This window comes from Rhinopithecus bieti, unplaced genomic scaffold, assembly GCF_001698545.2.
Source record: "Rhinopithecus bieti isolate Rb0 unplaced genomic scaffold, ASM169854v2 scaffold_14232, whole genome shotgun sequence".
NCBI classification, from domain to species: domain Eukaryota; kingdom Metazoa; phylum Chordata; class Mammalia; order Primates; family Cercopithecidae; genus Rhinopithecus; species Rhinopithecus bieti.
This window is the reverse complement of record NW_016807906.1, coordinates 487,368-511,699: the sequence shown is the minus strand read 5'-3', so window position 1 is coordinate 511,699 and position 24,332 is coordinate 487,368. Positions and strand designations below refer to the sequence as shown.

The window sequence follows — 24,332 nt, the reverse complement described above, 5'->3', positions numbered from 1 at the left end:
AGGAGATCGAGACCATCCTGGCTAACACGGTGAAACCCCGTCTCTACTAAAAAATACAAAACACTAGCCGGGCGACGTGGCGGGCGCCTGTAGTCCCAGCTGGTTGGGAGCCTGAGGCAGGAGAATGGCGTAAACCCAGGAGGCAGAGCTTGCAGTGAGCTGAGATCCGGCCACTGCACTCCAGCCTGGGCGGCAGAGCGAGACTCCGTCTCAAAAAAAAAAAAAAAAAAAAAATTTTACAATGAAACACTACAATGAAACAACAAACAGATAAAAAGGAATAAATTGATACACACTACACACAACATGGATAAATCTCAAAATCATTATATGCTGAGTGAAAGAAGCCAGGTATAATGAATACACACTGTACAATTCCACTCATATAAAATAGTAGAAAATCCAAACTAATCTATAATGACAGCAGGTAGATCAGTCATTGCCTGAAGACAGGAACAAGGGGAAGAACAGATTACAAAAGGGCATGAGAAACAGCTGGGAATGAAAACATTTATCATCTTGATTGTGGTGATGGTTTCACTGGTGTAAACATATGTCAATAATTGATCAAATTGTATACTTTAAATATGTGCAGTTCATTACACTTCAATTATATCCCCAAAAAATTGGGAAAATATTCAACCTATGCTATAGACTTTTCAAAGTATGCTCTGAATTGGGCCATTCACAAGAATTATCTAGGGTATTTGTTTAATATTCATATCTTGGTCTCCATCCCAGACCTCCAGATTCTGATGCTCTATGAACAGACATTTTAAATAACCTCTCCAAGTAATTACTAGTCACACGTCTGAGAATGACCACTTAGGGCCCAGTTCAAAGACCGCCTCCTTTAGGAAGCCCCTGCCGATCCAACTGATAGACACAGTTCACTTTTCTCGTCTCACAAAGCTCATGCTCACAAAATGCATTTCTATGCATGACTATGTTCTAACGACACAATATTCTCTGCCCTAGTACACAGAGCTACAAGTTTTCACAGGGAGAAGGTATGTTTCATCCGTTTTCCTAACTTCCTCTGTCCAGCACAGTGCCTTGCACACAAAAGACACTAATTATATAAATGGCATATTTATTACTAGTACTGCCTTGGGTCATGCTATTACAGATTCACCAACTTAGATCAACAACACTGAACCATGTTAAGTGTGTGTAGAGGCTAGAGAGATCAACTACCAGAGAGAAGGGCAGACTGGAAATAGAGTCATGCTAATATAGGAAAAGCAAAGAGAAACTACATCTCTCCTTGCAAACAAGAACCTAACTAACTCTGGGATGCACATTTCAAACACCTATCGCATTAATATTCCATCCTGAATGTAACCAGGGAAAGGCCTGGCACCACCTTCTCTAACCCGTCTCTTCCCCACACATTCTGCCCACAGTACCCCGTTATGAATACTTACCACATGGTACTGTAATCATTTGTTTATACGTCTGTGTGTGCTGTGATATTTTCAAAAGCAGGAGCAATGCTTACTCACTTTGATAGAGCCTTAGAAGGACTTCAAGAAATATTTGATAAGCAAGTCAATAATGATCCTTTAAAACCAGAAACTGCTCATGTACCTGTTTACAAGGTTTTCCCAAAAGAGCCAATTTTAAATTTTGACAAAAGGTAAGGAAGGAAATTTCATTTTAAAAGATACTTTTAACTATCAAGCTTCTTCTCCCTCTTGGCCCACGTAAAATCTTCTAAACTTCACAGGGGCAAGGAGTGGTGAATTCCTTCCTGGCACGGTCACGGCCCATAGCTGTCCCAGTGATGGTTCTGGACGGGGCGCTCCATTTACTAATGTGAAAAGACACAGCAGCCTGAGTCAGCCCAGCGGGAGGCAAGTGTGGAGTATTTGGGGACGTGACTCAGTACTGTCCTCAAAATACCTCCCTAAAAGAAAACAACCAACTCAGCCTGAAAACCAGTCACATCATAATCACTCAGTCTAAGGATCCTGAAAGCAATGGTGAAGACACTACGACTTAGGGAAGAAGAATAAAGTAAAATGCTAGAAGCCATTTAGAAGGCCATGTTCCACACATAAAACACATATATGCCACAGTCGCTTAAATGTGTAATAAAATGTTTTACTGACTGTTCAAATTAGCAATCTAATTTCATGCTTTAATTAAACACACTTTACCACAGGGAGAGAACACACATGGGGCATAGCCCTTCCATAGAGGTAACTACGGAACAAATAAAGTTTTGCTTGCTATGTATTTGTTTCATTTTATTTCAGTTCTTTCATTCTATGTTAGGCAGAATGATTTATTTGAAATGCATTTTAGCAACTTCAAAATCATGCAATTTACTATTTGGGGAGCATAGCTTATTAGTTAACTGTTGTCAGAAAGACTTGGCAAGTTTCACTAGCACTGTCTAGCTATTTGATCTGAATTACCTTTCTCCGGTTCTGTACAACACGGGTTATAATAGCATCTACCTTGGAACCTTGTTAGCAAGGTTAAATGAAAGAAAGCATATAAAGCATGCTTTATGGGATGCTGGCATCCAGGAAGGACTCAACTGATGTCTGCCACTATCATTGCTCCATCAGCTTCTTTGTTTTCTGGTTATTTTAGCACTCACCTGATTCTCTATAAGAACCTTAAAGGGGAGTCATCAATTATATTGTTTCTTGGAAGTTCTCTTTAAAATCAGAAGGGAATGAGGAAAAGTAAAGAGAGGGAAAGAGCAGGGGTGGGGAGGAAAAGGAAGGGAGAGCAGGGAAGCAAACACAGAAGAGATAGAAAGAACAGCAAAACTGAACGAGCAGGATAAAGTACACATATTCGGTCTTTCTCCATGCCATATGAACTCAAAAAACAGAAAATTAGCTGCACTTGCAAATGTCTGTGGTTAGTGACTGCCAGGCAGTTTACAAATTTTAACTACAGCCATCCAAACACCTTCGAATTTGAGAACACAGAGCAGAACTCTGTCACAGTAACTTCAAATTCAAATAGCAAAGTCTACACAGAATCTCTTCTATACAGTTGTCTCTTCTTCCATTTCTTTCGTTTCCCTCTCTTGCGAAATATTTAACTTAAATGTTATGGCTGGGCGCAGTGGCTCATGCCTGTAATCCTAGCACTTTGGGAGGCCAAGGTGGGTGGATCACCTGAGGTCAGGAGTTCGAGACCAGCCTGGCCAACATGGTGAAATCCCATGTCTACTAAAATACAAAATTAGCCAGGTGTGTTGGAGGGCGCCTGTCATCCCAGCTACTCGGGAGGCTGAGGCCCAAGAATGGCTTGAACCCAGCCGGGGGGCAGAGGTTGCAGTGGGCTGAGATCGTGCCACTTCACTCCAGCCTGGGCAACAGAGTGAGACTCTGTCTCAAAATTAATTAATTAATTAATTTTATGTGTACAGTTTCCCCAAAACTCAAAGCACATCCTACCATCACTGTGACTCTCTGAAACATATTTACAACTTAGGTGTCTTTTCACTTTATCATTCCATTCAAGAATATCTAACACGGCTGATCTAATTGCAGAACAGCAGCCTCATTAATGTGCAATAATGACTTTGAAACCTGTTTCAGATAACAATATTCAGCCAATTACTGTGTGAATCAACCTCATAAAACCCATCAAGGATATTGGAAACCGTGCAAGGAAGTGCAATTCCAAGCGACAACTAATGTGTAAGCTGATCGTCCCTGATTTGCTTTCTGAGCTCCAGCCTCCTGACACCAGGCATTGCTGGGAGGAAGCCGAGCAGCCATTCAAGTCTTTTCTAAAAAACAAAACTATCAAAACATCACAGAGGTATTTGAAGTCAGCTCCTACTCAAGGAGAGATTAAATATTTCATATTCACGCCCGGTATTTTACGTTTTCTGTTGAGATGCATATACGTCTATTAAGCTGATTTTCCTTTTCTTCCTGTTTATTACTCTTACTTTTCTTTTCCCTGTAAAATCACTCACTCAGTATAAAATCACGGACACAGACATGACTACAGGTCAAAGAGGTAACAAATTACATTTGGTTAGAAATTGTTTCTATGACACGCAAGAACAACTTCTGTTTAAATATTTCCTACTAAGGGGACCCTCTGTTGATAAATGGCTCTAACCATTAGAAAATTTTCAGTATAACAACATCAGCAGTTAATTTTATTGAATGTTCACTGTGTGCCAGACCCTTTTGCTAAGCACTTTAGAGGAATCCTCTCAATCTATCCCCATAATAGAACTCTGAGGGTGCATCCCTGCACCCATCTTAACCATGAGAAGGCCAAGGCTCATGGGGTGATGAACCCTGCCTAAAGATACATAGCTGTTAATGAACAGAGTTGTGACAAAACCCTGGGTTTCCAGACACCTAAGCCCAGGCCTCACAACTTCTCCTCCCAAGTCCTGATGTCAACCCCTGTGCTCCCTCTCCTCTAGGACAGCTCTTCACCTATTTTAAAACTGTCCACGAAGCCTCCAGCCCTGTGCCAGGCTTTCTCCTGAGGCTTTCTCAGCAGGATGAAGAGGAATCTGGGAGCCTGTGGAGTCCAGGCCTCTGCAGCTAGAGAGTACCTAAGAGTAAGAAGGGAAGGCCAGGCCTCCAGTCTCCCAGCCGAGGTAACACAAGCTCTTGCACTTTATGCACCCTGCCTGCTCATCCTCATTTTCCAAGCCCATCCCCACATATATGTCCTTACCCATGGTCTATTCACATTTCTTAGCTACCAAGAAGGACTCCTCTTCATTCTGTTACAAGAGGCTGGGCGGTGAACCCTGAGTCAGAACTGCCCTCCAAGGTCAAGCAGCAAGTGTCCTTCTAAGGGAGCAGAACAAGATAGGTTTCCTGAACAATCTACATCATTTCCTCACTGCTCATGCAGTGAGCTCACATGCCCAGTCCAAACCAACTTTCCCTTTTTTTCCTTGGAGAATTTATACTCTGAAAAAAAAAAAGAAAAAAAAGAAAATATATATATATTTCAACCTTCCAAGTAGCTGTGATTACAGGCACACCACCACACCCGGCTCATTTTGTATTTTAGTAGAGACAGGGTTTCACCATGTTGGCCAGGCTGGTCTCGAACTTCTGACCCCAGGGGATCCACCCACCTCAGCCTCCTAAAGTGCTGGGACTACAGGCACGAGCCTGTAATATTTTTAAATTAAATCAGATTAGTGAACAAAAAAAAATATCAAGACTAAACAGACAGTGAGTTAAAAAGGTCAGATTCAGAAATATATATAGTGACTTTAAAAAATGCTAAATGCAGAATAGTTACTTTAAAAAAATACTAAACTCAGATAGTGACTTAAAAAAGAACTCACAAAGCAATGGATACATAGAACAGAAAAAAAGAGACACAACAGATCTTTTTCTGAAATGCCTATAGATAAGTGGGTAGAATTCAATCAGCAACCTTGTGTTTCCACTTTTCTCTCAGTCCAGGGGCACTGGCTATCAGAGGGAGGTGTGGATTAAGCATCATGGGCCTATGTGTTTTTACACTAAACAGCGTTTTAGTGCATTATAAAATACTTGCTGAATTTGGGACCCTACTACTAAGTGCAGTAAGAACAAAAATGGATTAATGCATTTGTCTTTAGTTCCGTAAATAGCTGAAAACAAACTACAACTCCTAGTGACAAATAGAACAGACAACACTTATAATAAGAAGCAATTACAAAGCAACGTATCAACGAATACAAAATCAACAAAAGTACAAATCCAGACAGACAAAAGTTGACAGGATCTCCAAAGACAAGACAACGCAATAGAATAATAGAGTATTATTTTCCAGGGACCTATTAGAGAGATATAACAAAGACAGAATCTAGAGGGGAATTCTGAAGAGAGACCAATGATGCTGCTGTCCCCATAGAAGTATGTAAATAGCCTGCAAGTGTGCAGTGAGCTGCCTGAGAAGGGAGGAGAGAAGACTTAGAAAATATAGAATGTAAACAAAATGTGGGAAACTTATATAGAATCACATGGAATATGACCAAATTATGATTACCAATATCAGACACACACCCGCAGCCAAGAACTTCCAGCCCATTTCTCCGCATGAAACGTTATCTCCATCTCAAAGGAAGGATGTGTAAAAGGAAAAGCTAGCAGTGCTACCCATCTATGCTCCAGCGCTGGCAAAGTTATTCCAAAGAAACAAATAAGGTAGTGTTAAAATAGCCGTCTGCCTTGTCCTTGTGATCAATATTTTCCCTTTCCACTAATGACAAACAATACACAAATATTACTACATTCTGAGTAAAATTAATAGCAAAAAACAAACTAATTTGCAACATGTTAGGGCGAAAGAGAGCAATAAATCTTAAACTATATTAGAGATGAAAAAACATGAGAGCTGTCTTCTCCAATATAAAAAACACTTTTGTGTATATTCCAGGACGCGGCTCTGAAACCAAATCATACATGCACTTGCAAATCCCCTGGCCACCAGCTTGGCAGAAGAAAAAACTGGCAAGATGCATGGAAAGCAAGTAAGTTCCTGTTAGTTTCTATATACTGAAAATGAAGCAAATATTTTTCAGAGTTAGAAAAAAGTATATTTTTACAATAATATTCCTCCAAACAATAAAAATTAAAACAATCAATCATGATGACCAATTTAAAAAACAAACAAGAAACAAACTAATTTACTTCCATAAGTATACAAAATAATATATATGATTTTTAAGTTATAAACTAATAAAGTAACAGAGATTACACAAATCTATCAGAATCGGCCTGGGTGCAGTGGCTCAAGCCTGTAATCCCATGCGACCACTTTGGGAGGCCGAGACGGGCGGATCGGACTGAGGTCAGGAGATCGAGACCCGATCCTGGCTAACACGGTAAAACCGCCGTGCTCTACAAAAAATACAAAAAAAACTAAGCCGGGGCGAGGTTGGGCGGCGCCTGTGGCTTTTCCCTAGCTAGCTCGGGAGGCGCTGAGGCAGAGAATGGCGTGAACCGCGGGGAGGCGGAGCCTTGGGCAGTGAGCTGGAGATCCAGCACTGCACTCTAGCCTGGCGACAAAGCGAGACCTTCCGTCTCAAAAAAAAAAAAAAAAAAAAAAAATCTATCAGTCAATTTTAAGCAAAACATTTTAAAAGTCCAACATTTTTCCTACAGATGAATGATAAAAAGTACATATGCTAAACGCCAGAATGAGTTTCTAAATAAGCAAACATAAATATAGCACTTATGAGAAAAAGTGCTGAAATTTAAGCAATGGCCTTACTATTTAACAAGGGAAAAGACTAATGAATTTAAAACAATTAAAGCCTGCAAAGAGCAGAGGTCACCAAAAGCAGTGAAACCATATCAGAGGGTCACCTAGGAACTCGATGCCCACTGAGAAGAACATAGAAAAAAGTGGGCATTTTGACAAATCCTATGTTCCTGTCCCTGTGCTCCTTCCCCTTCCCGTGCTGACCTCTTCTTTTTTTAGGCAACGCTTTGCTAAAGTACTCGATTCTCCATGGTAATATGGACATGCCCCTCGTGAACTTAGAATACTGTATGTTCTCACCCCAAACTACCTACATTTTAAAAATCTTGTGTAAATCACAATGTGAAGCAAATAAAATAATGACAAAATGGCTTCCATCTATTGAAGACTTACTATGCTTCTACCAACCCATTTCATAGATTCAGGGAAAAAAAAAAAAAAAGGCAACAGTTTTGCCCCAAGTCCCACAGCTAGCAGATGACTGGGCCACTGTGCCAAATCCAGGTCTGCTCTGCCCAACACCAAAACCCCTGCTCTTGCTGTTTTTTTGTTTTGTTTGATAGGATCCCACGCTGTCACCCAGGCTGGAGTGCAGTGGCACCACAATCATAGTTCATTGTAACTGCAAACTCCAGGGCTCAAGCAATCCTCTTGGCTCAGCCTCTGAGTAGCTGGGACTACAAGCACGCATCATCATGCCTAGCTAATTTCTCTAATTTTTTTACTTTAGAGATGAAGTCTCGCTGTGTTGACCAGGCTGGTCTTGAATTTCTGGCCTCAAGCAATCCTCCTGACTCAAATTCCCAAAGTGCTGGAATTACATGTACGAGCCACGGCACTCGGCCCCAAAACCCAGCTCTTGACAGTTAAAACATAATTTCCTGCCCATCAACAAAGATATTTTGAGAGTCAAACATTAGATAAGAGTGTAATTATCAAACACAGGGGGCTTTCCTATGCCCCAGATTCCACAGTAGAAGGCAGATTTTTCTTTGTTTTGTTTTAATTGCATTTATTTTCCTTCTTACCTACTGTCTATGACAAGTGTCAACTGATTTCTGTTTACAACAGTCATACAGTATTTCCCCTTCTTATTTTCTCTGTGGTATAATAGACAAACATTACAGTGCACAGATATAAATGTACAATGTGACAAATACTGACATACGTATGCACCCATGATACTGCCACCACAATCAAAATAATGAACATAACCATCACCTCCCAGTTTTCTCATGCCCCTTTGTAATCCTACCTCCCGCCCACTGCCCCACTCTTCTCCTGACCCCCGACATCCGCAGGCAACCACTGATTTCTTCTGTCACTATACATGAGTTTGCATTTCCTAGAATTTTATAAAAATGAAATCATATAGAATGTACTCCTTTTTTTCTGGCTTCTTTCACCATGGTTATTTTAAGATTCACCTGTGTTGTTGCACCTATCAACAGTTCATTCCTTTTTATTGCTGTGATCGCATCAACACTTTTCTAACTGGGGGAAAAAAAAGGTGGCCTTGTTGCAGGCCATTGAAGAAATGTCCCCAGGTCCCCCAGAGTAGTCGACTTTTCTGTGTGGCAGCTCGGACATGCAGAGCCACTGCTTATTTGGGATTGTATTCTGAGAAGAAGGAATTTATATACCTGTATCCTTGCCCATCTTTAGGACCAACAATTCCCTATCAATATTTTTGTAAAAAGCACCAGAGACAATCCTGCTAACAAACGGAAATGTGTGACGCCTTGGGACATGTAAGCTGAGTGCAGAAGGACTGACAGACAAAATAATTTTTATCTTTTTTTTAATAACTCTTCGCAGATAAGCAAAAAACATTTTATGAGAACAGTTTGGAACGAAATATTTTGTGTACCTGGCTTTTGATATTTGGCCTGAATTTTACCAAAAGCAGGAACAGGACTCAGGGTTAACATCATGATTTCATATAATTAAATGTAATTAATTGTATGTAATTAAACATTACCTAAATGCTCGGAACATAGCGGTAAAGTAAGTTCTACACAAGTTTACTTTCTCAGTATGTCCTTAGGTTCTGTTAAAAAAAAAATCATTTTGGATAGGCTAAATAAATACGGAAGAGTTCAGTTATACAACTTCATCTCTCACAACTGTAATACCTTAGGTTCCCCTAGTCCAAGAAGAAGTCACTTCAAGACATTAATAAGCACTCAAAACAATTACAACTGTTGATTAAAGTTATTCCATAATCAACGTTTATTAAACTCAGTTAGAGTCTACTGCATATGGTTTCATGGCAAGCTGGGTCTCCACAGAGACAGGTCCCTGTTTACAGACACCCACTAGAGCTGCTGGTGCTGATGGCGTCAGCACAACTCAAGGACAGAATTGAGAAGTGAAGTGATGGCTCTTCCCTTCTCCAGGAACCTTCCTTCACTGAAGGGCTTTTGCTTCACCATTTCTATAATAAGAAAAAACAATTACAGCTTTGGATGGAAAATTTCTATAATGCTGAACAAATTATTAAGATAAAATATGTTTTATCAACCCTTGCTCTTTTTTTGGTTTAAGATCTCAGCCACCACAGTCCTCAGTTTCTTCCTCTTCAAGCATCCTGCAGGCGTCTTTTTTGACAACAATGAAAGTAACTGCTCCACAGTGAAAACTACACATAGCAAAGCAAGAAAAGCAGGGAAGTTAGCCAATGTTTTTCAGAATCCACCGAGATGATAAACACTAACAGTTTAATGGAGCAGAACCTATTGATAACACCATAGAAACTAAAACGGAAAACACAGACTGGTAAAAGTTGTGTCTAATGAGATCAGGAAGTTTTAATCCTTTTACCCCTCAGATCCTCTGCTCAGTTTCCTTTTAAAATCTATACAATCCCACAAAGAATGCCAAATCTATACACCATTCATTTCCTTTGTTCTGCTACTTTAAGAACTTCTTCAGTTCTTAAGATTTGCCTCTTTCCCATAAATAGACAAAAGTCAAAATCTGTTCTTTTGAAGTCTTATCCATAAAACCTTTGCCTAGACCAATGTCCTGAAGCAATTCATCCATGTTTTCTTCTAGTAGTTTTATGGTTTCAGGTCTTACATTTAAGTCTTTAAACAATTTTGAGTTGGGTTTGTATACGGTGAGGAAGATAGGACTTGCCCAGCATCATTTATTGAAGAGAATATCATTATGGATATGCTAATTTCCCTAATTTCATCATCACACATTGTATACATGTATTAAAATGTCATTCTATACCCCATAAATATGTACAATTGTGTGTCAACTAAAAAAAGGCCAAAATTTGCAAAGCACTATTTTTGAGTAGACTGTGTCTCTACTTCAAACATAAATAGTAATTATTTGAAAGTAAATTATATTAATGTGAACTTTTTCCCAATATACCATATTCTCTTATACATTTTAACAATTTAAATTTGTTATATTGAGGGCTGGGCACAGTGGCTCATGCCTGTAATCCCAGTACTTTGGGAGGCTGAGGCCGGCAGATTACTTAAGATCAGGCGTTCGAGACCAGCCTTGCCAACATGGTGAAACCCCATCTCTACTAAAAATGCAAAAATTACCCAGGTGTGGTGGCACATGCCTGTAGTACCAGCTACTCGGGAGGCTGAGGCATGAAAATTGCTTGAACCTGGGAGGTAGAGGTTGCGGTGAGCCAAGATTGAGCCACTGCACTCCAGCCTGAGTGACAGAGTAAGGCTCAGTCTCAAATAAATAAATTAATTAATTGTTACATTGATACATTAACAGTGATTTTTTTAAAAAATCATTGGTAGTGAAATTATTTCTTGAATACTTTGATATAACCCCCAAAATACACTTTCTTCTTGTTTTTCACCCTATGATCCCAAAATTACTGTAGGTATTATTATATCTAGCTGAAAAAGCATCTTGACATGCTTCTTGTATTAAAATATACAATTAAAAGCCAGATAACTAGCTCAAAACTATGTTGAGTATGACTTACTTTACATGTCAAGTATTAGAAGTCAGAATATTTACTAAAAATTATGTATTTCGTGTTATATATTAATAGAGGAGAATTTTTAGTAAGCATGTCCAAATCATATGGATTCATTCTGCATAAGACTAACCTCTTATTGGGGCTATAATTAACTGTATATATGAACTATATATCTAGCGGAAAATAATGCCAAGTGTTTTTTTTTTCTATTCCCTTCTTTCTTTTATGAGGGGAAGGGGAACTTAATTTCCTAAACCACACAGATGAAGCTCAGAGCTCTTTTAATGGCTTCAGAACTCTGAGATGACAGCAATTGTCAAAAATTACACCTCAATTTTCAGCCTAGAGCCACATAAAAGAAAGCACACTTTCGGAAAAAACCACACCTGGGTTCAAGCCTCAGCCTTCTACCTTTTTTCCTGTGAAGTCTTACTTACCCTCTTGGAGCCCCGCCCGCCTTTTCTCTACACTGGGAGAACGATTGCTGTCCCACCCAGGGAGACCACCCAGTGGTTTCAAGAAAAGACCCTGTGGGAGCCCAGGTTTTCTCAAAAGGCAGCGATCCTCTTTGAAGGTCTGGACACTGACTCGAATTTCTCCTCTGAATGAGGATGCTGAGTTTGTTCAAGAATGAGGAGAGCCCAAAGTCAAGAAGCAATCCCTCAAGTGGAACTTCAGAATTAAGTAGAAATTCCTTCAGGACAGTGACATGAGCCCAAATGGAAGAGGTAGAGCAAGAATTCTAAGCCTTTCTCAACTCTGGCAGGACACTACCTGCCACAGGGATGGGGCACCTTTGGCAAGACCAACCAGGGACACTTGGAGGGTGTGTGTGTGTGTGAGTGTGTGTGTGTGTGTGTGTGTGTGTGTGTGTGTGTGTGGTCTCTTCCCACCAATCCCTGAAGGCGCTGAGCACTCTGTCTGACATACTGTAAGCATTTAAGTAGATGTCATTCCATCCCATCCCACCTTTGTTATGGATCTCATTCTGAAGAAACATCACATTCCATTTCCCTGATTGATTGATTCATGAAAGAGATTCTTCTGCTGTTTCCCATACCGTTTACATTTAAAGGTGGGACTTTGCTATCAGAACTGCCTTCCACGGGCGGTAGAATTTAAATTTTGAAAGATCCCTGGCCCAAACTAGAGCATATACTAGTGATTTTTCTACACCATACCAGGGGTACCCTTCATGAAAGCAAATATTTTTTTTTAAATTAACTAAACAAATATGCAATTAATCACTGGTGTTTGGCATTATTTTTAAAATAGATTTTCCCTCAGTTGACAAACAAAAAAATAGTAGAATATAGTGGTCTAACATAAGTGTTGCTACTCACACTTTCTGAACAGCTATACAGCGTGTATCCAAGGAAGGAAAGGAACGTGGAAAGAAAAAGGAAGGAGGGGACTCTCTGGCTGGGAATAAATTCTTAAAAAGCTGGGATCATCTTCGATAACCACAATCTAACCAAGGGAAATCGCACCGCCGCCACCGTCAAAGACACCTGATGATTCCATCTCTTCTGCTTCTGTTGAAGACCCATAACCTTTCGATAGAGCCCGTGTTTTCCTGATGTTTCAATAGTGTTCTAACCGCGTTCTTTTAGACATTGTTTTGTTTTGAATAGGTAATGCGTTCACAAGGTTCAAAATCAAAATACTGTAACAGAATCCATCTCATTATGTAATAGGGTATGACGAAGAAGCCTCACTTACCTCCCTTTCCCATCTTACCCCAATCTCCTGGACCCTTACAGTAAACTCTCAGGGTTTCCTTTTTACTGCCAGATGCAAGCCAGTACAAGTATCTGTTTCTATTTTCCCTCCTTTCTTATACAACGAGCAGCATAGTGTGCACGTTACGTGGCACCACACTTTTTTCACTGAATGATGTGTCTGGAGGCCTCTCCATATGAAGGCATACAGCACGACCTCAATCCTTTTCTTACTCCTGCCAAAGATTCCTGCGTGTGGCCCACATTCATATAAGAAGTCTTACTGACACACACTTGGAGTATATTCAGTATTTTGCTACTGAAAGCAATGCTGTGACTAAATACCCTGTTGAGATGAAGAGTAAAGGCTTTTATGATTTTAATAAATACTGCCAAAACACCCTCAATAGGTGTTGTATAATATTTTGCACTAACATTAGCTCAGGGTCCAAGGCCATAGAACTAACTGGTAAAGGAATACAATGAGACTGTAGGTCCCAGACAAAGATCCAGGGCTTTGCTGATAAAAGAATACCAGCTCGACCCTCTTACACAGCTCCCACTTAGATAAAGCAACAGTTGAAAACCCACAGATAAGATTCCCAGGGCTGCCATCCTCACCCTTGCTGTTTGCATCTCGTCTCTCCCCTAAGAGGAGAAAAGAGTGTCTTCTGGACTCAGTAAATGCGGCTGGCAATCATAGGAAGAAGAGGCACTTTTAAAGCCTGAAGCATCCATGTGGGAATACAAACACTGATTCTGTTTCCAAAGCCCACCTCACACGCAGCATGAAGTCATTCATGACTTACACTTCATCTCTACCTAGGGCCTTACAAACCTGGCAATGCCACCACTGTGACTCTTTAACAGTGCCATATATATCCTATGTGTCCACACAACCATGTACCCTGGAGTCCAGCGCTGCGGAGTGCCAAGTGGAATAAAACCATTCCTACTACAAAGTTAATGGTAAATACCACCTCTTTCCTCTCAGAGAGGGTAATAAAATCCTCCAGTGTGGGACCTCCCAAGCACACAGCAGAAGATATTAACACTGTTTCAGCCACAACGACTCCTGCTAAGACATACACAAAGCAACAGGGGAAAAATAAAAGGCAGGCGATTTCCTCCACCATTGGCAATGGCGTAACTGGTCCCACAGCTATTATTCTTCTGCTTGGCAGAAAGACCAGTGTGTGAAAGTGTAGTTCCACACTGTTTCCCTGGGACTCCTCTACACAGGGATCCTTCTGACTAGGGCTTGGATCGTAAGATGATACGATCGTTTCTCTACCTCACAAGGAAATGAGAAATGGAGTATGGCACCAGTTAATGGGCCCCTCATTCTGAAATCTGGGTATGGGTTCAGAGGCACTAGGTTAAGTGATCACTCCCCTGCTCTCTATCAAGCAGCAGAGGGGACAGTCCAAGAGCATCCCAGCCTCAGGGAAAGCCACAGCACAGCCCTTTGGTCTTCGATCCTCTCATCAACCCATTCTCGAAGGAAACCATCTTCAGATCCCTGCAGGCTACACAGAGAGGCATTGTAGACAGAAGGCTCACACACCAGCCTCCATAAAGCTGGTCGGTTGGGGGGCAGCCTGGATCTAAGAGCCAACACAGATCTAGAAGCAAATCTCAGCTTTATCACTTGCAGCTGAGTGACTTCAGGCCCGTTACTTCACCTCGCGCTGCTTCAGTTTTGTCAAAAATAAGAATATCTCACAGAGTTTCTGTGACAATTCAGCATGCAACAGTGTGTAAAAAACCTAACACAGTACCTGGCACCTCATAAACACTCAGTGGGTAATTTTTTTTCACTGAATGTCATGAAATTCAGCTCATAATCTGAAGTATCTCACTTTTTAATAAAATATGAAAAAATAAACATTTCTAAATTGTGTTCCTGAGTAACTGACATTTACTGTTCATTTACTATGTGCTGGGCACTGTGCTAAACATTTCCCATGCCTCCTCTCACTTCATACTTACGCTGATGTGAGGTTGGCATATACACTGCACAATCATTACTCTCATTCCCACTTTGCAGATGAGGGAAATGTGACTGCGACAGCTTACACATCTAATCTCGGTTTACAGAAGAGAGTAAATGCCAGGATCAGAACCAGGTGTGTGGGACAGCACAGCCCCATGCTGCCCTCCACTGGAGCAGACAGTGCAACACCACATTAACTCAGCTTCCAACACAAAGCACACTCATGAGACCAAGAAGGTACGGTCTGTGTCCTTGTTCTCCTAACACACAACAGTGACATTCATGATTTAAAGAGAGAGAGAGAGAGAGAAAGAGAAAGAGAACCTAACCGGCAGAGTCTAAGTTGAAAGATAAAAGGCGATGTGGTTTGGCTGTGTCCCCACCCAAATCTCATCTTGAATTCCCACGTGTTGTGGGAGGGACCCAGTGGGAGGTAACTGAGTCACAGGGGCAGGTTTTCCCATGTTGTTCTCCTGATAGTGAGTAAGTCTCATGAGATCTGATGGGTTTAAAAACAGGAATTTCCCTGCACAAGCTCTCTTCTCTTATCTGCCACCATGTGAGATATGCCTTTCACCTTCCGCCATGATTGTGAGGCCTCCCCAGCCACGTGAAACTGTGAGTCCATTAAGCCCAGTTTTCCTCCCAGTCTCAGGTATGTTTTTATCCGCAGTGTGAAAACAAACTAATACAGTAAATTGGTGCCAGCAGAGTGGGGCACTGCTGAAAACACATCCAAAAATGTGTAAGTGACTTTGAAACTGTAAAAGGAAGAGGCTGGAATAGTTTGGAGGGCTCAGAAGAAAGCAGAAAAATGTGGGAAAGTTTGAAATTCCCTAGAGACTTGTTGAATGGCTTTGACCAAAAGCTGATAGTGATATGGACAATGAAGTCCGGGTTGAGGTGGTCTCAGATGGAGATGAGGAACTTGTTGGGAACTGGGGCAAAGGTAACTCTTGTTATGTTTCAGCAAAGGCACTGGCGGCATTTTGTCTCTGTTCTAGAGATCTGTGTAACTTTGAACTTGGGAGACACGATTTAGGGATCTGGCAGAAGAAATATCTAAGCAGCAAAGCATTCAAGAGGTGAATTGGGTGCTGTTAAAGCATTTGGCTTTATAAGGAAAGCAGAGCATAAAAATTTGGAAAATCTGCAGCGTGACAATGCAATAGAAAAGAAAATCCCACTTTCTGAGAAGAAATTCAAGCTGGCTGCAGAATGTTAATCCCCAAGACAATGAGGAAAATGTCTCTGGGACATGTCAGAGGTATTTGTGGCAGCTCTTCTCATCACAGGCCTGGAGGCCTAGTGGCAAAAAGTGGTTTCATGGGCCAGGCCCAGGATCCCCATGCTGTGTGCCTAGGGACTTGGTCCCCTGCATCCCAGTCATTACTGGGGTCAACGCAGAGCTTGGGCCGTGACTTCAGGGGGTGCAGGCCTCAAACCTTAGCAGCTTCCATGTGGTGTTGAGCCTGCGAGTACACAGAAGTCAAGAATTGAGATTTGGGAACCTCCACCTAGATTTCAGAAGATGCATGGAAATGCCTGGATGCCCAGGCAGAAGTTTGCTGTAGGGGCAGGGTCCTCATGGAGAACCTCTGCTAGGGCAGTGCAGAAGGGAAACGTAGGGTAGGCGCCCCCACACAGAGTCCCTACTGGGACACCACTTAGTGGAGCTGTGAGAAGAGGGACGCCGTCCTCCAGACCCCAGAATGGTAGATCCACAACAGCTTGCACCAGGCACCTGGAAAAGCCGCAGACACTCAGCGCCAGCCCATGGAAGCAGCTAGGAAGGAGGCTATACCCTGCAAAGCCACAGGAGCAGAGCTGCCCAAAACCATGGGAACACACCTCTTGCATCAGCCTGACCTGTATGTGAGACATGGAGTCAAAGGAGATCATTTTGGAGCTTTAAGATTTGACTGCTGGCCGGGCGCGGTGGCTCAAGCCTGTAATCCCAGCACTTTGGGAGGCCGAGACGGGCGGATCACGAGGTCAGGAGATCAAGACCATCCTGGGTAACATGGTGAAACCTCGTCTCTACTAAAAAAAATACAAAAAGCTAGCCGGGCAAGGTGGCGGGCACCTGTAGTCCCAGCTACTCGGGAGGCCGAGGCAGGAGAATGGCGTGAACCCGGGAGGCGGAGCTTGCAGTGAGCTGAGATCCGGCCACTGCACTCCAGCCTGGGCGACAGAGCGAGACTCCGTCTCAAAAAAAAAAAAACATTAACTTACCTCAGATGAGATTATTTTTATGAAACAATCTGAAACCTTAAAATAAGTGTGTTTTAGACATCCTAAGAGATACATGAAAGCATAACTCACTGATGTGTTCTAGAAAATAAAATTCAAAAAATTCTGGTTTTGTAAACCAGATCTAAAAATGCATCTTCAGGACTGTATCCATCTCCCAGTCAAATCCTTCTCTGAGAAGGAAAACACTAGCCACCCTTTCAAAGAGTTCCTGTCACAAACATTAAGCTGCATCAGAAAAGAAGACCAAAAAAGGCACACAGAGTAAGTGATGACAGAGACGTAAGAATATAATGGAGGCGAATAGGGGAATGAGATGTAATAAAAATTGCAGGAAGGAAGGTCCAGAAGGAGTAGCCAAACGATTCAAATGAAAAAGAGAAACTTCCACATCTGGACAGGACAGAATAATAAACCAGTTTTACCCCTCCATATGAAAAACTACAAAATAAAATAAAATAAAAAACAGACAAATATATAAAATAACACCACTCAAAACATGGGACACCAGGTGACCAAGGACACAGGCCCCCCGGAGGGGCGAGACCTGACATTGCTCCAGGAAGGAAGGAGAGCACGGGAGAGCCCAACAGTCTCTTTGATTTGAGGAGACAGAGCCGGGAGTCTGGACGAGGCAGGATAGCTAGAATTCTCAGGGCAGAGGAAAGGAGAGAAGAGAGCTGTGCAGAGAACTCTGGAGATCTGCAGAGGAACCCCTTCAGTATTCAACCGAACACTGATCATGTGTGTTGAAAAATCTACCTGCGGTCAGGGAACAAAGCACACAAAAGGATTAGAGGGAATAAAGATGGAGCTCACACAGGACCAGGAATAGTGCCAGTTCTCAACAGCCAAGCGGAAAAGCCTCGTAATTCACGGGTTATCAGTTACAGAGCTAAGACAGGTCTGGCACAGGTATTGGGCAAAACTATCCCCAGACTAAACTCTATACTGGTCCTGCCTAATAAGGCTTAAAAAGAAGACCTAAAAGGATCAAAGTGTTTCTAAGTAATCCCAGAACAAAGCTCGTGGATATTAGGAAGGTAAAAAACATCCAATGCATCAGAAGGTAAAATTAACGATGTTTGGCAATATCCTACAGTAAATTACCAGGCATGCAAAATAGAAACAAAATACATAAAGAACAGAAAAATCAAAAGCAATTCACCAAGGAATGACAGATGTCAGAATTAGTAGGAAAAAAATGAGTTAAAATTATAATAATATTTGCTATGTTCAAAAAGCTAGAGGAAAGACTAAACATTTTAAGTTGAAACAGGGATGATATTAAAAATATCCAAACTGAAGCAAATGAATGAAATGAAAAATACACAGGATGGAGTTAGCAGAAAATTAAGACAGTGTAGAAGAAATATTGGTAAATTTGAAGATAAAGCAATATTAATTATCCAAAATGCAATACAGAAGAAAAAAAAATCATGAAAGAAAAATGAACAGAGCACCAGTGGCGGAAAAGTTTTAAGTGCCCACATACAGATGCAAGTGGAGCACCTAAAGGAAGAGAGTGACAGAAAATATCTGAAGAAATAATTGACCAAAATTTGCAAGACCTCATGAAAAACATAAATCCAAGAAGCTCAACCAATTCCAAACCTAAGAAATCTGAAGAAAACTTTAACTATGTACATCATAACCAAACTGCCTAACATCAGTGACAAAGAAAACATTGTAAAACCAGTCAGAGAGAAGAGACACATTATGTACAGAAAAACAAAGACAAAAGCAAAGTTGAGAGCAGATTTCTCACAGGAAACAGTGCAAGTGAGAAGAGATAGGAATAACATCTCTAAAAAATGAAAAGGGCCGGGGCACAGTGGCTCACACCTGTAATCCAAGCACTCTGGGAGGCAGAGGAAGGAGAATCACTTGAGGCCAGGAGTTCAAAACCATCCTGGACAACATGGTGAGACCCCATCTCTCTATAATTTTTTTTTTTTTAATTTTAAAAGTTATCAGGGTGTGGTGATGCACACCTGTAGTCCCAGCTCTTCAGGAGGCTGAAGTAAGAGGATCCTTTGAGCCCAGGACTTGGGGGCTGCAGTGGGCCATGATCACGCCATTGTACTCCAGCCTGAGTGACAGAGCAAGACTCAATCTCAAAAATAAATAAATAAAACTAAAAAAACGATTAATCTAGAATTCCTTTCCCGTGAAAATATCTCAAAAATAAAGGCAAGATGAAGGCTTTATCGGACATACAAATGCAAAAGAATTCATCACTAGCAGAAGCAGGCCCTCGGTTGTGCAGAAGGAAAAATCAGTTGGGAACCCAGACAAAGAACACTGAAGATGGTAAGGACCTAGCAGAGAAAAAGGCTTTTCTTATGATGTAAATCTCTTTAAAGGCTGATCAACTACTCAAAGCAAAAATAATCATAACATATTTAGGAGTTGACAGCATACATAAGAATTAAAATACGTGACGGCACAAAGGCCAAGATGGGAAAAAGGGAAGTCTGCTGTTCTTACCCTATACAGGAGTGGGGTAACAACACTCAAAGTGAGACTGCGATAACTGTAAACCCTAAAGCAACTGCTACAATAACAAAACAAAAAGTTACGGCTCATAAGACAAAGGAAATAAAATGGAGTCATAAAAAATACAATTAATCCAAACAAAGTAAGAGAACAAAGAAACCAAATGTTACTCATAGAAAACAAATAGCAAAAGGATCATTTAAATCCAACTATATCAACAATAACATCAAATGCAAACAATCTAATTAAAATCACTTTGTAAAAAGAACAAAGCTGCAAGAATTCAACCGATTTCAAGACTTACTATAAAGCCACTGTGATAAAGACAGTGAAGTATTGTGTCAAGATAGACAAATAATAGATGCATGGAACAGAATAGAGAGTCCAGAAATAGCCCCAGACATATATGGTTAATTGATTCCAGACAATGGTACAAAGACTTTGCAGTGCAGAAGGAAAGGTCATTTCAACAAATGATGCTGGAACAACTGGATATCAATATGCAAAACAAAATTTCAATCCATACCTCAGATCATCCATAAAATTCTTCAAAGGAATCATAAATCTAAATATAAAACTGAAATTATAAAACTTCTACAAGAAAACATAGTAGAAAAATCTTTGTGACCTTGGGTTAGGAAAGATGTCTGAGAAACAATAGCAAAAGCATAATCCATAAGAGAAAAAAATTGGTTAATTGGGTTTCATCAAAGTTAAGGAACTTCTGCTCTTTGAGGGACAACACTAATAAAAAGGCTGAGTGAAAATATTGCAAATCCCACATCCCACAAAAGAATCATATCCAAAATTCATGAAGTTTCAAAAATCAATAAAAAGATAATAGGGTCAGGTGCAGTAGCTCACACCTCTAATCCTAGCACTTTGGGAGGCCAATGTGGGCAGACTGCTTGAGCCCAAGAGTTCAAGGCCAGCCTGGACAATATAGTGAGACCCTATCTTTACAAAATATGAACAAACTTAGCTGGCATTGTGATGAGTGCCTGTAATCCCAGCTACTTGGGAGGCTTAAGTGAGAGGATCACTTGACCTGGGAGGTCAAGGATGCAGTGAGCTAAGATCATGCCACTTCACTTCAGCCCAGGCAAAAGAGCAAGACCAAAAAAAAAAAAAGAAGAAAGAAAGAAAACAAATGGGCAAAATATTTGAATACTTTGCCAAATAGTTATATGAATGCAAATAAGTACATAATATTCAGCATCATTATCAACTAAGAAAATACAAATTAGGCAGGGAGCGGTGGCTCATGCCTGTAATGCCAACACTTTGAGAGGCCGAGGTGGGTGAATCACCCGAGGTCAGGAGTTCTAGGCCAGCCTGGCTAACATGGTGAAACCCTGTCTTTAATAAAAATGCAAAAATCACCCAGGCATGGTGGCGTGCACCTGTAATCCCAGCTACTTGGGAGGCTGAGGTGGGAGAGAACTGCTTGAACCCAGGAGGTGGAGGTTGCAGTGAACTGAGATTGCACCACTGCACTCCAGCCTTGGCGAGAGAGCAAGACTCTGTCTCAAAAGAAAAGAAAAGAAAAGACAAATTAAAATCATAATCAGATACTACTACACTCCTATTAGAATGGCTAAAATTACAATGACTGTAATAAGTGCCAGCAAAGATGAGGAGCAACTTCCACTCCTAGGCACTGCTAGCGGAAATGTAACATGGTACAACCAGTTGAACAGTTTGATAGTTTCTTTAAAAGTTAGTCACGGCCGGGTGCGGTGGCTCATGCCTGTAATCCCAGCACTTTGGGAGGCCGAGGCAGGTGGATCATGAGGTCAGGAGATCCAGACCAGCCTGACCAAGTTGGTGAAACCCCATCTCTACTAAAAATACAAAAAAAATTACCCAGGCGTGCTGGCGGGCACCTGTAATCTCAGCTCCTTGTGGGGCTGAGGCAGAGAATTGCTTAAACCCAGGAGGCGGAGGGTGCAGTGAGCTGAGATCGTGCCGCTGCACTCCAGTCTGGGCAACACAGCAAGACTGTCTCAAAAAAGCAAAAAAACAGTCATAGACCTACCATGCAGACATTCCATTTGTAGCTATTTACTCAAGAAAAATAAAAGCTATGTCCATATAAAGACTTGTCCACAAATATTTCTAGAAGCTTCATTTGTAATAGCCAAAACCTGGAAACAACCCAAATAGCCAACAAGAGGTGGATGAATAAACATGTTGTAGAATATGTAACCCCCTACTTAGTAACAAAAAGGAATGAAGTATTGATAACATGCTACAAAATGCATGAATCTCAAAATAAGTATGCTACGTGAAAGAAGCCAGAGAGAATACATACAATAGGATTTCACTGAACGTAAATCTAGAAAATGCTAACCAACCTACAGTAACAGAAAGCAGATCACCAGTTACCTAGGCCTGGTGGGTAGGGAGAGTGGGCAGAAGAGGTAGTAGAGGGACAGTGAAGGAGCAGAAGGAAACGTTTTGGGGTGATGAGTATATCTTGATTGTGGTGATGGTTTAGTGTGTGTATAATTATGTCAAAAGTTATCAAATGGTACACTTTAGCTTATTGGAAACCCATTATAATTCAATAAATAAAAGAGTAAGCAGAAAGATTCAGCATAATAAGTGTTTTCCCCAATCTACTGAATTTTATAATTTGGAAATCAATTGTGACCTCAACAGAAACCGTTAGAATGAACTAACCACCACTGCCTGTGTTGGGCAGTAATTGGAAGGTATATTTCATAAACTGTAGCTGAAAGGACAGTAAGTTTCCAGAGAAAGATGGATAGTCAAATAATGGTAGCTGTTTATTTTATCGTGAGATGACATAGTTTAGAATATATTTAAAGCTGATGAAACAAAATTCTAGAGAAACTGATGGGCTGGTAATCAGCAGTCCAGCTAAGCACAAAATCCACACCTAGTCACCTAGATTTTCTCAGTAAAATATAGCTTTTACTCTGACAAAGACTAGAAAAACAGAGACTGAAAAAATGGTGTAGAATAACAGAAAAAAAGGAATTTGTACAGTGAGCTGACCAAAAATAAGAAAGGAGAGAGCCACCAACCTTGACTTGGCTAAGGTGGCAAATCTGAGCCGCTACAGGAACGGGAAGCACAAAGAGATTGGGCACCGATTCAAGGCTAGGCTTTCATGGAGTATCTAGTGCAAGTCAAAGGAGTGAATGAGGCAAAGTGGTGGATAACAGAGGTCCGATAACTAACTTTATACTGATGATCAATTCCTCAGTAGAGCTAGGAGAGGCCAGAAGAGGCTGAAATCAATCAGGAAATTGAGCTTTCTATGAACCTAAAGAGTAGAGTAGAAAGAGAATCTTCCCTCTCCCCCTAAATCTTTTTTTTTTTTTTTTTTGAGACGGAGTCTTGCTCTGCTGCCCAGGCTGGAGGGCTCCCCCTAAATCTTAATGATTTCTAGGTCACCTGTACACCAACCACCTGAGAGTTATTAGTAGCAGTAAAAATAGTTTGCAATGGGTGTAGTTCCAGGCACACTGATGGTTTTCATTACAGTAGCCCTAAAATTTTCAGTGCCTTTTTCTCTGTATCTTAAGATCCAATAATTTTATTTTAATTAACATAAAACCCCAAACAATTTCAATGTATTATTTCCCTAGATTAGTGAACCTCTCTGTTATCCTCTGCCCAACTGCCATAGAATCAGGAAGATTTCTGGGCTCCTTAAAAGTATCATAGTTCAGCTCAATCATTGCTATCTCAACCTTTCTCTAAAGAGGTTCCCTTGTACCAATTCCTTAGCCCCGAAAGATCTAACCCTAGTATACATTTTCCCCATTCACTAGACATCTAAGGAAAAGTGGGTCTTAGGCCTCTCTCCACCTGATTCCTAGGGTGATGTCTTATTTCCACTGAGTCCCTCCACTGGCTTCAAGCCAGGCACTTCACTTTTCATAGTTAATGATCCCAAGTCTCAGAGGTTGAAGGTGTTGGCCCGTTTTTATCGGAAACAGTAACCTGCTCTAGACTACATCTAAGCTACAGTGAGGCGAGTACAGACAAGTCAAAATGGCTTGAATGCAACAACTGCCTTGGCTACTTCACTGTCAAGGGGTACTCTGCCAAGGATAACACTCCCCAAGCCAGGCAACACCAGCCAGCCCAAAAGAGCTGATTTAAAAATTATTAAAGTGATACACACTTAAAATTTTTGATGTGATTCCATTTAGGAAGAATGTAGCACTAACAATTAATTATAAACCTAATTCTTACTGTCAATCCCTTTCACTTCATTTATACTAACAGAGCGTCATGGATTAAAAAATATGAAAAGATATGGAAGACATGATTCCTTATTACCATGATCAAGTGATTTCACTCCTGACCAGGACATCACTCACAACACAGGGCCCTAGAACATTTCTGCTGGATGGGACCATATAGAGGTCCCTGTGCAGGTTGGGCTGGCAAGCAAGTTATCTGAAGGGAATCAACACCTGTGGATGGAAGACAGTGGCAGCAAACTGGGCAGAGGGAGAAGCCAACGAACTACAATCAGGCCAGTGAAGCCTTTACCTTGCCAGAGGTCTGGAGCAGACAGCCCATTAGAATGGCCCATGGAGAGCCTCTGTATTCTTGCCACATTCAGTCTTCGGATGTGGGCTGCCCTGGGAAGGGCATGTCTTTGGGCAAGGAGGCTCCCTGCAGCTAAGGCAAT

At 41.1% G+C, this 24,332-nt stretch overlaps 2 protein-coding genes across 4 annotated transcripts in view; both read right to left on the bottom strand.

The window, feature by feature from the left end:
* The window catches only part of LOC108537025 (phenylalanine--tRNA ligase, mitochondrial-like), a 543,711-nt gene that overhangs the window by 344,985 nt on the left and 174,394 nt on the right, over positions 1 to 24,332 (bottom strand). Inside the window, exon 1 of one of the 3 annotated variants that reach the window (XR_001887689.1) lies at positions 4,681 to 4,856. The exons of 1 other annotated variant lie outside the window; for it this stretch is intronic. Coding sequence is in view for 1 of the 2 variants with exons in the window: in XM_017884140.1 (XP_017739629.1) it covers positions 4,681 to 4,684 (4 nt within the window). In the remaining variant the exon portion in view is untranslated. Of the gene's footprint in view, positions 1 to 4,680; positions 4,857 to 24,332 lie in introns of those variants that run through there. One more of the 3 variants, XM_017884140.1, reaches the window with a different exon arrangement.
* The window catches only part of LOC108537013 (phenylalanine--tRNA ligase, mitochondrial-like), a 65,486-nt gene continuing 54,496 nt past the window's right edge, over positions 13,343 to 24,332 (bottom strand). Inside the window, exon 4 of the mRNA XM_017884137.1 lies at positions 13,343 to 13,554. Within this exon, the coding sequence (XP_017739626.1) occupies positions 13,343 to 13,554 (212 nt within the window). The remainder of the gene's footprint in view (positions 13,555 to 24,332) is intronic.